This window comes from Candoia aspera, chromosome 1, assembly GCF_035149785.1.
Source record: "Candoia aspera isolate rCanAsp1 chromosome 1, rCanAsp1.hap2, whole genome shotgun sequence".
Classification (NCBI taxonomy): Eukaryota; Metazoa; Chordata; class Lepidosauria; order Squamata; family Boidae; genus Candoia; species Candoia aspera.
Window position 1 is genome coordinate 117,687,707 of NC_086153.1, and position 18,404 is coordinate 117,706,110.

The following is an 18,404-nucleotide window of genomic DNA, read 5'->3' on the forward strand; positions in this document are numbered from 1 at the left end:
TATCCAATCTAAAATGACTTGAAATGGCTATTGTAAATAGTTGGCAAGATAATAAACCCAAGCAACTAGCATCATACTGACTTGGGTCTAATTAATAGTATGAGTAATTAGATGAATCAACATTTCCTACATACCTCCCCCACTGCTATTTCACTCATGACCTACTAGCTGTGTTACTGCAGTTATTACAGAAAGAAAGAAAAGATAGCACCTTTCTGAATTCTAAAAACAAATGTAATTTGAGGCTACATTTGCATCACATGTTAACCCCTGATTAACTGAACATGGATTCACTTGAGTAATATAATTGGCTGGGTTTCCAGAACACACACAGGCTTAAACTCATTAACCACATTTTATATTGAGGAGTTACGGAAACCTAGTCTTGTGAATTCAGTTCAGTTTGGTGTGATTACAAATGAAGAAAGTTGAGGATAAAGAGGGTGTCTAGCAAAACTAAGACACAATTTGACTAACAGCTTCAATAGCTGGAATTACAATGGCACTTAAGAACTGAGATGCTTAACATGAAAACCGCCTATGAATATATTCACAGCACAGTCTCAAGTTACACACCCTAAACTTGGTATTATCTCTCAATTTCCCAGCAAACACATTTAGAGGTGTAGGTTTATTAGTCTACTAAGCTACACAACTAATATTTAACTCTAATACTAACATAGAACCTAAAGAATAAACCAGTTGAAAGAACTTGAAGCACACGAAATATAATTTAACTTTTACAAGAATAGATTAACACTGGATCTTCCATTTTGCAATAGAAAGCAGTAGGGTTATTTTACACGCATCTACATTTGAAATGCGAAATAGGATCTAGGACACCCACACCCTGGTGCAATAAAACGCAAAAGGGCAGAACTAAGTTAGGGGGAAGGAAGGGCTTTTTCCGCTGTGAAACCAGCCAGACCTGGGTTAAAAACGTTGCCAGAACTCGTCCCTCACGGGGTTAAACGCAGCGTTCCTTCCCAGACCAGCAAAGGGGAAATCCCGGTGGTGACGGGCGTCCCCGTTAGGAATACAAGGGACTTTCTCCGGTTTTACGGCCCCTAGAGGGCTATTCGGTTCGTCTGCTCCGGGTCACCTGATTCTGAAAAAGCCACAAACCCGCGAGGTTGCGCGCGGAGCGAGCCGAAAGAGTCAGCAAGAGGAAAGACTGAGGTGTGTGCCAGGCGGAGACGGTTGCGTATTGTACGCATGCAGGCATTCGCCTAGTCTTGCTAGTGCCACCCCAGGGAACGCTTGTAGCCGCATCAGAGATTAGGCTGCCAGGCGAGCAAGCGGAGATTAAGCTAGAAATAGCGGCGGCTCCTGGGCGTGGAAAGCTGCTCCGGAGCCTCTGCAGCCTTAGCGCATCTTCTTCTCTGCCACCCCTCCCTGCACCTGAGGGAGCCGCGAGTGCGCTCTAGGCGCGCCTTCCCGCGCGCTGGAGCAAAGCGGCCGGTGCAAACGGGGGGGGGAAGGGATTTCGGCGCAGCTGCGAGCCGGGCGGGGGCAAGAAAGGTTGCGGCGGCCGGAGCAGAGACGGGGGCCTTCTCGCGAGCAGGAGCTAACCAAGAGAGGGGAAGAGGCGCGGCGCTCGCCGGGAGCGTGTTGACAGGTCCGCCGCCGCGCTGGGCTCTTCGGCGTTCCTGGGAGGGGGGAAGGCCTCGCCGGCGTTTAGTCATCCTCAGCATTCGTGGGGGTAAGGGGCGCCGCTGTGCAGGGTAACCAGACGCAGCTGCTTCTGCTATCATTTTCTGCGCATTGGGAAGGGGGGGCGCATTGCATTGCATTGCAGAGAAGGAAAAGCTAGGAATTGGGTAGGGAAGAGAGCCGAAGGAGTGGGGTTGGGGTGTGATATCGGGGTGGGGTTGGCTGGGCTACTGGAAACAAGCGGCCTGTGGTCGGCCTGTGGTTGTCTTGTCTTCAAGGAGGAGCTGCCTGGGGACTGGGAAAAGGCACCGAGAGAGCATAATATGGCGCAATGATATGATAATCTCTCATCAGAGAGCGGAGTGGAAACGCAGGGCGACTGGGTTAGAGAAAACCCCGCTGCTGCAGTAGAATCAGCTGCCAGAGGAAGCGAGGTTGATAGTGGCTGAATTGGAGACGAGCTATTAAATTCTCGGAGCCCTCTTGAGGCTCTGTTGGGAAGGCCTGTGCTTCGGAGACGTGGGGGAGTCTTTTCTCATGCCCTCCCTCCAACATAAATAACCAAGAGGTAGGTGGTAGTTTGCAGTAACCGCCATCATATCGATCAAGGGATGCAGTTCACAGAAGGAAAAGGAGTCTCCCCCTTCCCCTTAATATTTTTTAATCCCCTGAGTCATATTTCCTCTTTGTTCCCCGTCTCTAAAACATCCATGACCACATATTTCAGTACAGTTACACAACAGAAAGGGGGGGGGTTGGGGAAGGAGTGAACTGAGAGCCAGGTTTTAGGAATCTACTTCTAATGGGCAAATCATGTGTTTTCTTTTTCTCCTCCCCTCAATTGTCTTCCCATTCTCTCTAGAAGTGGCAGCAGTCCTAGAATTAGTTGAAGATGTCAGGTCAGACGCTGACAGATCGCATCGCAGCTGCTCAGTACAGCGTTACAGGATCAGCTGTAGCTAGAGCTGTCTGCAAAGCAACCACACATGAAGTGATGGGCCCCAAGAAAAAACACCTGGATTGTAAGCATCTTTTTATATGCATAGTCATGTGCAGTTTTTTAAAAATACAGTTCAGTGCTCCTCAGACATTCTAATTAATCTGCCTTCTTGAGGAAGCTTTACGTGAGTGAGGCGTTCTGGAAAATGAATTTGTTATTGCATAAGTTCTGAAGTTACGTTGTTTTGACCATTTTTTTTTCTTAATTTTGAGCATCGGGAGGCTGGTTTGAATCAAACAATGAAATATTATTGCTTGCTTTGGACAACTGAATACAATCCATAATTAGTGTTTGACTTAACTATCAATGTAAAAATTAACTCTCATAACAAGGGTAGCTTGAACATAGTGGAATTGAATAGTTTATCACTGTAATCTATCTAGAATGGTTCATTGTGTATCTGGGGTGTTAAACTAGATAAGGCAGAAGTCAGATGTACGTCTGCATTACTCAGGATTCAAAACTCAGTTCTTCAGCAGTTATCAAAGCAAACTGTTGCAGGTAGTACATGTTGTTCATGGTGATACATCTTTTCAGCAATACAGGTAGGCCTTGTTTAGCGACCATTTGCAGTTACGATGGTGATGAAAAAGTACGACCAATACTTTGCAGGTCTGTAAAGCAAAGGGAAGCTGAAGTAAGATTGTAAGCACAGTTGCAGTTTCACTTAGCAACTGCTTCACTTAATGACCTAGTTTCCAGTCCCAATTGTGGTTGCTAAATGAGGACTACCTGTACTGATACTTGTACTATTTTTTGTAGTTGAGTTTTAATCCCTTCTGGTGTTTTAGTTTGGTCTTCTACCCTTTGGGTTTAGTAAGGTGAGTTAACACCTTGTATTAAGCCTGGAGCATCAACCTATAGCCCTCCAGGTACTATTGAGCTACAGCTGTTACCATCTGTGTCCATGGTTCATGCTGTCTGGGATTGATGGATTTTATATTCATTTCATCTAGTGGGTCACAGGTTCTTCTGAGTTAAACATTGATGGGCAGTCAGTGCTATATATGGTCTTGTGTTTGCAAGTAGTGAAGGTAAACAGTACTAGTAGGAATGAGTACATACATAGACAGCCACATGCATTGTTTCTGTAACATTTTTGTCAACACTCAATTTATGATTGATCTTCCCATAATCTCCATGTGAAGAAGGCAGCAGTCAGTATGTGGCAATGACATGTTTGTTATGGTATTATTACAGAAACTATCCTTTTCCTACAGTTCTCTGCAAAAGTTTGGTGTAGTAGGTAAGGCACCAGGCTAGAAACCAGGAGATTGTGAGTTCTAGTCCCACCTTAGGCATGAAGCCAGCTGGGTGACTTTGGGCCAGTCACACTCTCTCAGCCCAACTCACCTCACAGGGTTGCTGTTGTGAGGTGAGGAGGGAGGAGTTTTAGGTATGTTCCCTATCATGAGCACTGACGGTGAGCAGGAGGGGGCCCCTATCCAGGGGGGGAAACGCATGCGTAGTAGTGAGGAGTTAAGCAGCCATTCAAAGAGACACAGAACAGACCCGCCTTGACTTTTGGGGTTTATCTGTCTGGGTTTTTCCCACGCTTCTTCAGTTTGTTAGGATTTTCTGTCTTATGTAGCAGTAATAAACACTAGAGACCTATTCCTCATCTCAGCGTGGTTTCCTGACTGTTAGGACATTCCCCACCTTGAGTTATTTATAAAAAATAACTCAAGGCAGGATAAAAAATAAGTTAAAAAAAGAGGATATTCCTCATGGGGAAAGTGACCACAAACAACATCTACTGCCCCACATTCTGGGGTTCCTTTTAATTGAGAGTTTACATTCCTTGTCATGCCAAACAAATGTTAAGAAACCAAGTCATGGTGAAATAAAGGAATAAAAGAGTGTTTTTCAGATCGCATTGTCACTCTGAAGAAGAAACAAATTGGCTACCCTCCACATAGTACATAAATGCAAAAAAGTAGATGTTTATGTTGAATAAGAGTGTCCCAGTTTGCAAGATATGTGAAGATGTGATGGGATTTATTTTTGGCTTGATGTGATATATGAACCCATTCTAGAAGAAAAAAGTCCATAGTTTGTTGAATTATTCAAGTCTGAACTTTACTTATCCCTCTTTGCAACGCTCCTGGCCTTACAGGAAAGATGGCTTTTGAGTGTTGGGCCAGGGATACACTCCAGTATGTGTGGGTTGGAGACAACAACTCAGTCTGATTTAACTTTAATTAAACTTTAAATGGATTTAAAATTAAATTGAATAATTACTATAGTTATTTCCTTTGTACTTAATACTTTCTTCTTTCACATTAAACATTAATGTAGTTACACAACTATATGTTGTGCTGGGGGGGTCACACTCAATGCTGGAGATTCTAAAACCGCAAGTTGTACAGTTTTTTCTTACCTTGTTGCAGCTTTTTTTAAAGATCACAGAACTATGAGTTAGTGAACTTACAACAATGCCTAAAGTAGTTGTTTCTTACTACTATGTTTCCATAGCAAGGTAGTATGTTGTAACTTAATATATTAATCTAATAATCTATGTAATCCCAAGAAGTCATGCATAGAGGCTCTGATTCTCCATACATTTTATTTAATAATAAAAAGAGTGATTTCATAGAAGAATTCTGTAATGCTTTGTGGTCAGTGCATTCTTGTTTCTACTTCGTGTACTTTAATCAAAGATATACTAAAATAGATACTGAAATTTTTGGTAATATACTGGTGTCATTGCTCAGCATGTGATTTTTGTGGAAGTGAGCAAAATACTGCAATGGAAAGGAGACTGAAGTTGTGAGTAAAAAGCAAAAGGCAAAATTGCAGTTTTAAATTATCAGGAAATCTTCAGCTTTTAAGTAAACGATTATGAGATATAACAGTAATAAAAAGAATAAAATGGTTTGCCATATCTCTTTTCTTAGGTAAGGACTCTGTTCTATAAGGAAATGACATTGTTCTACCCAAAATGAGTAGGCACAGTCCCAAGCCATTGGCAAGGTACACAAATATGTTGGTGAGAAGTAGGACAGATCAGTAAAGGCTAAGGAAGAAGGGTGGAACCTTCAGAGTGCTAAATGTCTTGTAATGTCTTTCCTTATTTTGAAAAGCAAAGTAGAGAGACTGATGGAAAAGCTTATTTGCATTGTATTTACCAGTAGTGAAGTATAGGATGGAGTAGGAAGAGGTTTAGGGTGCCATGAATTCCTTTCTCTTTATATCTGAAGTTCAAGGGGAGATGGGGGACGCGGTGGCGCTGCGGGTTAAACCGCTGAGCCGCTGAGCTTGCCGATCAGAAGGTCGGCGGTTCGAATCCGTGTGATGGGGTGAGCTCCCGTTGCTAGTCCCAGCTCCTGCCAACCTAGCAGTTTGAAAACATGCCAATGTGAGTAGATTAATAGGTACCACTTCGGCGGGCAGGTAATGGCGTTCTGTTCAGTCATGCCGGCCACATGACCACGGAAGTGTCTGCGAACAAACGCCGGCTCTTCGGCTTTGAAATGGAGATGAGCACTGCCCCCTAGAGTCAGACATGACTGGACTTAATGTCAAGGGAAACCTTTACCTTTACTACAAGGGGAGATAGTTTGAGGGGTAACAGTGATGTTGTATACTTGTAGATATGCAGCCAGAATCTCTTGGTGCTGTGCTATTAATGACAAATTTTAACATTTGAATATCCCATTGTTTCTATCTGATCTTTCTCTGAAAAATTAATAAATATGATATGCCCAAAAAGCACAGAAGCAAAAGAGTAAAATGACAGAAATGTGTACAGTGTACATATAGTGATGCAAAAGACAGATTGTATGTCTTTGAAAAAATAGAAGCAAGACCTACATGCATGGTAGTTTGTGGCACTGTACTTTCATTTATGTGTGTCCTGGTTTCCGGGTTTCAAGTATCTCAGAACATAATACTAAAAAAATTAAATTGTCATTTAGTAATAAGCTACTGGTACTTGGGAAGGCATGAATGCAATAAAATAGATGAACATGTGGTAGAAGCTTCTGGGACTTGTGCAGAAATTCTCCAGAGTACACAACTTCCCTTTTGAGAAGCTAAGACATGAGGGCAAATGAAGTAAGCCATAGGCTAGTAGCTTGTTTGGTGTCATGAAATAGATAACAATGTTAACCTAGCTAAAACAAAAACTTGGCTCTCGTGTGAAAAGGAAACAAGCAAAATGTGCCATTACTGTATTTGTAGATAAGTTAATACAGTACATAGAATGACTACATGATTACAAAAGAACTGTTTTTAAAAAAAAAATATTTACCAATCTTAATTTTGGTGCCCTCTGTTTTTGAGTGGTTAATAGTAGAATGATTACTAGGAATAGTATATTTAAATATGCTACACTCAAAACACTAAAATTTGTAATTAAATTGGTCACTAAACTAGTAGATGCAAACTAGAGCAATTATTACACATTTTGGGATAATTATCTATGTTCTTTGTATTCTGGCAAGAAGCAGAGCCATTTTGATCAACTGAGATATGAACAACTAACATTATGGGAGATGTAATGTAAAGTTGGTTTGATTCAGCATTGAATGAAATTTCAGAAAATGAGATGAAGTGTTTCTAACATAACAGAATACATTCAGCATAGCAACCCATTCCTCAGTGTGGATACAGGTAACACCTGGGACAATATGCAAATGCAGTGGGATTATTCTAAACTATTTTAGCAAATATCATAAATACTACTTGTTCAAGAGTGGAGTTCAAGAGTTTTCTGGAGCTAGGATCACAAATAGCCTTTGAATGGCCTACAAAGATCAAGCTCATTTCATGTAACTTAAATATAGTTAATATGATTACTCTCCAGTCCTACACTGAATAATTTTCTTCTTTTGTCATATTAAAAATATTAACCTGATAATGAATTTTAAATATTCCAAGGTGAACCTCTGCATCTGCTTCATTGAAACTAATCAACTCTAATGGTTTGAAACACACCATTAGGGCCTTGTGGGATTTTCCAACTGGTAGGACTAGTATTTCAACATGACATTTACTCAGGTAGTTGAGTAAGCATCTTTTCCTTTGACAGACTAAGATTAGTTCTTGGCAATAAAGCAAGCAGGAATACAGCTGCTGAATTTGACTGAACATGGGTTAGAGCAGGGAGTTTCAAACTTTTTCAGGCTGCGGAATCTTTTAGTTTAAAAATATTTTCCCCAAATTCCTGATCAAGCAGCAAAGCAATGAGTTGTCATGAACACAAATGCTCCTCCACCCCACCCAGGGAGTGGAGCTCCTGAATGTCAGCTGACAAGTCCTACCCTTCCTGCTGTACCTTAGAAAAATTGGAGCCTGCATTTGGTGATTTTTTTTTTGCCCTTAATCTCTCATAAAACCCCATCAATTCCTCATGAAACCCTGGGGTTCCACAGAATACACTTTAAAAAACCCTGGGTTATGTGAGGTCTATTATGATGAGAGTGATTCAGTTCCACAGCAATTTGCAATGTCATCTGGTGAAGCTATTTTGTATAATGAAATATTTATTATGATTTGATCTTGAAAGGGAATTGGCCATATTCTCAATGATCAGCTGTAATAATTTGCAAGATCCTCCAAGTTAAAATTGCTCCTATCTAGCAAAACTTTGACACCATTGTTAATATAATCCCATTAAAATGGAGATATTCATTGTAACGTCTGCTCTGCTTGAGTTCAGTTGACATTTAAGGTTTTTAGAAAATATCCTTGAATAAGTTTGCCTTATCACTTGCATGCTTGATACCCTGCTTTAGCTTGCTACAATTTAATAAGGGGGAAATGGCTGACCGGAACCAAGAGTTTATTCATTATTTTGAAATGGAATAGTATTGCCCTCATGAAAAGAAACAGCAATTGAAACATCCTTGAAGAAGTCTCCTTTGGACCCAGAAGTGGAGGACAACCTCAGAGCAGTATTAACATCCTTTACTTAAGGAAGGATTGTCAGGTGACTGGTTAGTGACAAACTCCGAATACTCTTGAGGAAAAAATGATTTTTTTAGAAAAAAATCAGTCTGTTTTTTAGGACAAACAGACTTGATGACTGTGCTGAAAGAGAAGGGAAATACAACCATTTGGCTTCACTTGGGCCTCTCATAAATTTTCAGTAACCTTGAGCATGGTATATGCCTGGATCAACTGTCTGGATTGAGAATAGAGAGTCTTATTTATAGTAATGCAATTTCTACTTGAATGTCCATTACCAGAAAGTGTACTGCTTATATTCCCTGGCAATTTATACTGAGTCCTGGTAAGCCCTGTGGTTCACTTTCTCCAGCAGTTTTATGTAAACATTATTTGGAAATACAAGTTAAAATGTTATGTGAGGATGGCCACCCAATTTCATTTCTCCTTCTCATCTAACCCAGGTGAGGTGGTGGATACCGATATCTGAGCAGAATAATGGACTGGATGCGAATTGATAAATTGAAGGTCAGTCCAGAGAAGGAATTACAGGTGGTGGGTGGTTCACTCTCTAGCTAAGTGATATTTAGCCTGTTCTGGAGGGTATTTCATTCTATTTTATGGAAGTGCTCCTGGGTTCATTATTACAGTGGGAAGAGTAGATAGCTTCTGCTGCTTAAGCACCATTTTTCAGCACAGAGTAGCATTAAGTATGTCAGCCTGTTTAAATGGTGACAGCCTGGCAATATGTATCCATGCTTCTCTTTGGATGATTAAAATATGTGCTCTGTATGATACATATGAAATGGTTTGCAAACTCTAGTTGGTCCAAAATAACTGCTACAGTTATGTGATTCTAGTACTTCATTAGCTGTTCTGTTCCAAGCCCTTTTCTGCACCCAACTCAAAAGTATTAATGTTTACATTTAAAATCTAAAATAGTTTGGGGCCAGAATCTATGGAAGATCTTCTCCTGTGTATGTCTGACTGGATCTTTAGGCTACCTGCAAAGATTCTCCTGCAAGTATCCTCATTAAATTATATTAGATATTCAGGTACAAGAGGAAGCACCTCTTCATTGTGGTGTACCACCTCTGGAAGTGCTTCCCAAAATTTTAGTTTGTGCCCACGCTATCTCTTTTGCTCAAAGGAAAGACACTCAAGCATTTTACATTTTTAAACATATTGGAAAGACTGTTTTATATTTTTTACATTGTATCCTTATGTTGATTATTGATCTTGCTTTTATTGTGTTTATTCTTTTAGCCTAATGCATATCTCAAATATTTTGTTAACTGAACTGACTAATAATTACATCCAAATAAGCATCTGATTATTTTGTCATTTGGTTCAGTGAGGCTTACTTCCTAATAAGTGTGCTTAGGGTAGCTGTCAATTTCCACTGTTTTGATTTTATTAGACAGTGATGGCTTGGTTATGTACTCCGTTGTAAATAAAAAAAGTTAATGTGAATTGGTAAATTTGTATTTTGCAACACTTTGCAGCAACAAATTATCTGACAAGATCACATTTGCAAAGCATGGTCGTTTAAGTATTCCCTAAGGGCAGGTCTGCACACATTGAAAGGACCACATTGATAAATCAAAATCCTAGAGTGCTGATGAAGCTGGTGAAGCAGTGAAAGTGCTGGAGATGGCTCAGCAGCATGTCTTTTGGGGCCGAGGCTGTAAATTTACTACTTTTTTTAAAAAAATGGCAGGTCGCCCAAGGCTGCTTGGTGGGCCACATGCTGTGTAGGCTTGCTCTAGGAGGTTTGATTTGGCATGCCTCAAATGTTAATGATGAAATTGCAAACCAACTCCTACCCATATAAAATTTGTCTCCAACTTACTTTCTAGGCCCAGCTTCTCAGAGTAGGGACCAACTAAGATAAAGTAAGTTTTTGCCCATAGCTGATGTTGTCTTAAATGTTAATCATAGGGAAGTTTGTAACTCCATGATCAACATCCAAGCTACCTTTGAAGTAGCTGCCCAGTCATAACTTTCTGTATCTCATTTGTAAAAAATACAAATGCATGTCTTCACTGGCTGGTCCCAGTGACTCTGTCTGGAGGCAGAAAAGTAGAATTTACTTTTTGTTAACTCATTAGATGCATCTCTAGGTACAAATGATACACAGAACCATGGCTAAGGTAGGCTAATGATAAGCCCATGGTGTTCTGATGCATGGTCCATATTTAGATGATACACTAAGGTTAATCACAGAACAGATTAGTATTGTCATCTGAGCCAGATTATTGAGTCCTGGGTGGAACTAGATAGTTCTATTGCTTGGTTACCAATAATACCTGTTGGATTGGTTCAGGTGTATATATTTGCATTCAGTAAGCAGTGGGCTGTATAGCTTTGTGCCTTGGAGCTCTGTCTTTACACTGCCATTTTTTTCCTTTCCATGATACCACAGTTTACTGTAGTTCATCATTGTCCTAGTTTACACGTAATACTTTCTTATCATGTGGTTTATTTGGTTTTTGGCTTCATGAGACGTGCAGATCTGCCCCATTATTGTCTTGAGTTCTGCAAGTATCATGCACCTATGGGACAAGTTTGCACATATCACTGTAGCTTAATATTAATCATGGATAAGTGGTTGAATGTCTGTGCCACTGATGTGTGGCAAAATTCTATTAGTAATCCTTTGTCAGTTCTTTTCCTCCCCATCTGGTATGTTAGCTACTTTTGTAGTGAATGGCTGGCTGGGATTTTTATTACTATTTTTTAAAAAAAAACAATAAAAAGTGAGCCTGTTGGGATTGGAGGCACTACAGGATAAGGAAGAGGGCATTCTTTTCCCTAGCTCTTGGTTTTAAAGAGTTCCCCGTATAGACTTAAACCGGAGCAGCAGAGATACAGCTGCAGGAGTAGTTCTGCTTTTGGGGCACTTCTGCATTCTGCTGCAGTTTGTGGGGGAGACTTAATTACTCTTTAACCATAAACAGAGCCAGTTTGGTTTAAGGCATCAGGCTAGAAACCAGGAGACCGTGAGTTCTATTTCCACCTTAAGCGCAAAGCCAACTGGGAGACTTTGGGCCAGGCACTCTCTCCCAGCCCTGGGAAGCAAGCAGTGGCAAGCCACTTCTGAAATCTTGTCAAGAAAACTGCAGGGACTAGTCCAGGCAGTCACTAGGAGTCAACACTGACTTGAAGACACACACACACACACACACACACACACACAAAACCCCACCCTAAACTACTACTTAGACTACATTCAAATGACATTGCAAGCCATTGCTAAACAGGTAAGCCACAAATAAGCCTTGCTTACAAGTTATGCTTTACGTTTTTAGACTAACTGCATCACAACCAATGTACCTGTTTTTGGACAAGTTGCTAAATATAACTGCAATGTGACTTAATGAATTATCAGACATTCTATATGGTTACCTTTAAAGCATAGTTAAAAAACTTGGTGTAGCATGTGAACCCAGACAAATTGGAAAGGTGGATATGAAAATTAGGATGAGATAGCATATTGAATCACTGCAGACCATTGTTCAATATCCTGGCTTCTTGTTATCCTGCTAAGCATATTTTATTGGTTTAGATGTAACAAGTTTTTGTTAATTGTAGAAAACAGTAATCTCAGGCAGTCTGTTTCTGTATATCATGGTTTATAAAGCTGAGTGTGTATAGCTATTGAATGAAATTAAAAAGGAAGTAAAGAGACTGCAATTTAAGATAAAACTCCTGCTAAATATTAAATTGTAACTACTCTGGCTACAAGTATCACCTGTAACAGGAATTGTCCAAAGAGGGAATAGCTAATACTTTTATCATAAAGCAGTACACCTGGAAGTTTGATAGAGTCCCTTGAGAGCAAAGGGTCATAGGTGCTATGTAGCACAGTAGATAGATGTGTTGTGATTGAGTACTAGTTCTTTTGGACATTTCTCTTATTAGTATTGTTTTGTTTTTCTGGATATCTCTGATTTAAGCTCAAAGCAGTGCATAGGTAATAAATTTGCAGAAGTACAGGCTAACCTGTATTAAGCATTGATGCCAGCAGTACATAATATAAGGCAAGAAGCTGCTTTTGGATTACCCCCTCCTAAAGCATAGAATTTTAATTGGTAAAAATTAAAGAGGGAAGATCAACAACAAATGGTTCAGAAAGAAACTCTGATAACCAAGTTACCTTAGAAGCAGCTGTGGGTGAGGTTGATGAATATAGTGTACTATGCTATTTTGCATGCACATAAAACTCAATGGAGTCTGACGTGGAACTGGAAGATCTTTTTCAAGTCATGCAAAATGTTTTGTAGGATTTTAGATTGGAATTTTGTGACAGGAATTGATACTGGTTTGTGTTAATGTTTCAGGGTTGTTGTTTTTTGCTGTTTAACTTTGTTGGATTTATTATATAGGATCTCCTCACTCTGGACAGTCTTATATTATTATGGTTGCACATCTGGTCAGCCAGATGTTTATACTGGATTCAGCATTTTTGTCCACCTATTGAGTCCTTGCCAAGGACCTGGGATAGGCAGTTGTTGTTGTTGTTATATTTCTACCCTGCCTTTATATATAACTCGAGGCAGTGAACATACCTAATACTTTACAAAATAAAGGAACTCTAAATTTGGCTCTTGGGAACTTGTGGCTCTCCAGATATTGCTGAATTGTAATTCCCAACAGGTATATTTATCATGATGGAGAATCTAGGAGCTATAGTTCCCCAGTCCTGTTTTCCAACCAATTTGATCTCAGTGAATAATAATGCTCAAATGTGGGCTAATATTTTAAGATTAATAGGGCAAGATTGTTATGATTAGCATGCAGAAAACAGAAGAAAATACAAGCTTCCATAAAACAAGACAATAAAAATAATGGTAGTACAAGAATTTAAAACAGAGCTCAGTGAAAAGATAATCTGGTCTTGGGACAACAGTTATTCTGCAAATGCCAGGATGAACAATTGTGTCTTTAACTGATTTTTAAAACAAGACACAGTTGGAGCTAACCATGTTCCCTGCTCAGGAAAGAGTTCTAAATTTGGGATATCACCAATGAGAAGGAGTTACTCTTAGTCACGACACCTTGAGCCACACCTGCCAGTTGAGGCCATGGGTTGGGGTTTCCACTGATTTTAGCTCATTAGTTGGTTGATACTGGGAGAGGCAGTCTTTTATATTTTGGGATCCTAAGCTGCTTAGGCCTTCATTTAGGTTTGGTAGCTCACAGATAGCCAGTACATCCATTCAAGACCCAGTGTTATATATCCTTTTTAGTCCTCTTCAAAGTAACAGGCTGGTTCTGGACCGGCTGCAGTTTCTGGACCGTCTTCAAGTCAATGTTTGTCAGCCTTGTTTCAGTAGTGCAGTTTATTATAGCATCAATTATTGAAGCTAAGCTATTCCTATCCAGATAGGGTTGGAAATGGTGCACCAACCATAGGCACTTCTTCCCATTGAAGCCTACTCTGCCTCTGGTGACAGTTCGAAATCAAGGAGGACCCCCAAGCTAGATATTTGTGTGTGCATTTGCTAAAAATACTTGAATTTTTTTCATGTACAATATGGAAGCTTTCCTGTGAGGAGCTAGATGCAGCTGTAGCTCTCTGATTAGTGAAGAACAACAGCAACAACCAAAAAAAAAAACATATGCGTGATACCACAAGAGTTCTTAGTAGTGCATGATTCATTTAAAATGCTAAGGTTGGAGGCAGACCTGACAGACTGACAGAAGCATAATTGAATCTTACAGATAAGGTCTCAAAAGTGATTTGCTCTTAAAAATCATTATATATCTTAGTCTTTGTCCAGAGAAACCTTTTTCCTTGTTACTGGACATCATTTTTACTTGTCATCCATGATGAGGTAAATGGCTGCTTGACTGTTCCTCTTACATAATGTCATGTATCTCACTTTTAATGTGTGATTGCAGAGCTGAGCAGAGAAAAATGGAGAAGATTTATGTTTAGGACTACTCTATATATGTGTGTTCTATTCAGAGTGGGTGAAATCATAACAGTTATTGATGCAAATTTTTAAATAAATTTCGTAGAACATTTCTGTCAATAGCAGACTACTGCAAAAACCTTTGGTGCAATTCAGATTTGAATAAAGTACTTTTGTACTATGAAGGATGAGTCCTGGGTTCTATGGCAGTGTTTCTCAGACTTTCTGCTATTGCAAACCAGTAAATAAATGTTCAGAAAATATGGAGACCACTGCTGTATGTTTTTATCTTTAAGAGAATCACATTTTTGGAGAATAAGATAATGATTATTGTTGCAATTGTGTATGCTTTTCCATCCTTTCCATTTTAAAAACCTTTTAAAACAAAAGTAACAAAAATTGATCCAAAATTAAATATTTATTTGCCACTCTAATTCTTTTCTGTATCCTGTTATATAATAACACTTAGCATAAACTTGCTAGTCAAGAATATTCTTCCATTTAAATTTCTGAATAATATGGTTCTTGGGAAGAGTGGTTCTCCAGCCCAATGATAACCATTTTTAGATATTCATCATCGTACTTTCTATTCATACTTCTCTTTGGGGGTTGCTTGTGTCAGATCACAGTTCAGCACAGCACAGCATAGGTGGACTTGACAGTTGGCAACTGCATTTGAGACCTGTTCACTGTGGTCAATTTTCTCAACTTTAATACTCATGTTACTACTTGTATTATCATTTCTATGCTTCAGTGAACTAGTTTTCAACCATCGATCCATTTTCATGAGCATGCTGATGGATAGTGAATGTGGGGTGGCTGTGTTAGATCACCTGGTGGCAGACCACAGTTTGATAATCATTGTTCTGTAATGTGATTTTACACTCAATTGCCATAATATGGGAAAATGCAAGCCAAACCATTGACCTTCCCTGTGCAACTGTACTAGTTGTTTATGTATAGCCTGTGATTGACATGATACTCAAACCTTGGTCAAAACTGCTTTGAACAACTGTAGATCTGCACTGAAATGGGACTAAGATATTAAGGTTATTTACAGGGTATCATTTCAAACCGGCTTTCCAGTAGGAAGAACCCAAAACAGTTGCAATTTCAGAAGAATTCTGCTGTTCAATGTGGTGTGTGTTTAAAGGGCAGGGAGAAACAAATTATGCCAATAACATAAGACTCCAGGGGATGCCTTCCTCAAAAGAGTCACAACATAGGAAGAATCAAGAAATCCTGATTCAGTTTTGCTGCTCCAGATCCACCAAATTCACCTCTGAAAATCTAGGATGCAAAGATGGCAAAATGTTCAGTGGAAGCCCAGAGTTACAGATTTGGTGCCATGAGTCCTACTCATGAGAAGGAAGCAGTCTTTGGATTAGGATCTGAATGGACATGCCAAGGAGGAGTAAGGCAGACCTAGAAGGTTTCTCAGTTGGAACCTAGCCACTGCTGAGACCATTTCTTGCAGTCTTCCATGCAAACTTTAACCCCTTATTTTTGATCCTGTATTCTCTTGATGAGTAAGGAGATTACTCATATGAGTAATCCTCATATGACTGGCAAGTGCAAAAGAATAAGGCAGCTCATGCTCCTCCTAGATTTGGCTAATGATCCAAAAATTGTCTTGACTAAATTCTTCTTATGATCTAAAGAGAAACCACACCATTCAGGCTTTATATCTGCGTAGGATATAGGAATATGAATAACAGGGTTGAGTTTATCTTACCCAGATTACCTTCAGTCTTCCCCTGTTGAGGACAGAGGTTTGCAGTAGACTTCTGTTTACATTTTCCTGGATATAAGTAGTAATTCCCATGTTACATAGAGCCGTTTTGTCAGAGCTCTTGCTTATATGAAGTTCAATAAATGGCTTTCTACTGAACATAGGGAAATAAGAAGCTTCAAAAAGTTGAAAATTAGGGTGATATGGAGTGAGATTAGTGTGTGATCTATATAGTGTTTCTATACTCCCTCTTCAGAAAAATGCCTGAGTGGGACTGTAGTTTTTCTTTACTGAATGGTAATGTAGGTATCTTAAAATACTCTGATAAAAAATATTCCCAAAATACCACTTGCCACAAATCAGTGTTTTTTGTCCATTCCCCTCTTCTTTTCTTTCACTATAGCACATAGAGACTTTTTTGGTCACAGAACTATTGCGGAAACTCTTACACTTGCTAGTTATTCTGGGATTGTTTGAGGAAAATACTCCATGTATTAACTGGACAGTTTTATCTAAGCAGCAATAGGCAGTCCAGTTGTTTGAATTACATCTCCCACTATCTCTTGACATTGGCTATATTGGTTGAGGATGATGAGCATCAGGTTACCTACCCTTCACTGGTGTTATCAGTGAGGTTGTCTGAGTGGTGCTTTCACTGAGAACTCTGAATTAAATTACAGAGTGTTGTAGCACCTTCAAAGATCAATAAATGATCAAATCTTTCTGTCAACTATAAAAACGCAGTTTTCATACCTAAGCTGGGATTGAACTGGAAACCATGTGGCTCAGTGAACATTCTTCGAACTACCATACTATTTCTTCCTCTGAAGATAGACTCTCATATTGACATATGTGTGATTTTTTATGTACTTCTCAACTTACAGGAAATAACACATGTTGTATTGCATCAAAAATCATCAGTGAATTAGTAGCAAAGTGTAATTCAGACAAAGCAGTAGCCCATTAGTGACTATTGTGCTAACAGTTCTACTGTCAAAAATATCTGAACAGTGTGCATCCAAACAGCTTTTAAAAATAATATAGCCCTTGATTTTGCCTGGAATATATCTACTGCTGATTAAAAGATGCATTAATTTTCAGATGAAAGATAAATGACTACTTAATAGCTAATACCAAATTAGTTATTTTGCCAGAAGTTGTTACATATGTAATTTGCTATTTTGATTAAAAATAGAATGATTACAAATATTTCCACTATAAATGGAAGCACTGTTTATCAAGAACTATTATGGTAAATAAGAACCAGTTTGGTATAGTGGTTAAGGCATCAGGCTAGAATCAGGGAGACAGCGAGTTCTAGTCCCACCTTGGGCACGAAGCCAGCTGGGTGACCTTGGGCCAGTCACTTTCTCTCAGCCCTAGGACTTCTGAAGAACCTTGCCAAGAAAACTGCAGGGACTTGTCCAGGCAGTCTCCGAGAATTGGACATGATTGAATGGATTTAAAAAAAACACACATTATGGTAAATACATTACTTCTAGAATCTAACCTAAGCATGGTTTAAAAGAAATGTTCGTGCAGCGTAAATACCTATTTATTTATTTTCTATCCCGCCTTTATTATTTTTATAAATAACTCAACGTGGAAAACATACCTAATACTCCTTCCTCCTCCTATTTTCCCCACAACAGCAACCCTGTGAGGTGGGTTGAGCTGAGAGTGAGTGACTTGCCCAAGGTCACCCAACCAGCTTTCATGCCTAAGGCAGGACTAGAACTCTCAGTCTCCTGGTTTCTAGCCCAGCACCTTAACCACTAGACCAAACTGGCTCTCTAAAGCATATACTCCTAAAGTAAAAAGCTATTAATGGAATATTTATTCCTTCAGTATGTAGTTATCCATTGTTTGGCAACATTGATTCGTAGTATTGCAATAAGTATTCCTATGAGCAGTCTGATCTGAATAAAAAAAAAATTGATGCTGGTTAGTATTTAAGTTAGTACAAATTTGATTGCCAATTGAATTTTAATTCAATTGCATCAACATTGGTGACCAAGACAGTTCCCAGTTCCCAGTTTCCCAGCAATTTTCTACATATTTTTATAACCCTCATTAATTTCACACAGACATGTTTCTATGGTGGGACTCCCTTTTTTCTTTTTCCTGCACACTGTGTTCAGTTTTTTTTAACAACATCAGTAGGAAGTATTTCATATTTTTTTAAAAATAAATATGACTTTGCAGCTAA

The 18,404-nt window shown here is 39.3% G+C and overlaps 1 protein-coding gene across 1 annotated transcript in view; it reads left to right on the plus strand.

Moving 5' to 3' along the window:
* Window positions 1-1,230: 1,230 nt before the first annotated feature.
* The window catches only part of SNAP91 (synaptosome associated protein 91), a 111,141-nt gene continuing 93,967 nt past the window's right edge, over window positions 1,231-18,404 (plus strand). The window contains exons 1-2 of the mRNA XM_063312564.1: window positions 1,231-1,618; window positions 2,516-2,675. Of these exons, the coding sequence (XP_063168634.1) occupies window positions 2,546-2,675 (130 nt within the window). The 5' untranslated portion in view covers window positions 1,231-1,618; window positions 2,516-2,545. The remainder of the gene's footprint in view (window positions 1,619-2,515; window positions 2,676-18,404) is intronic.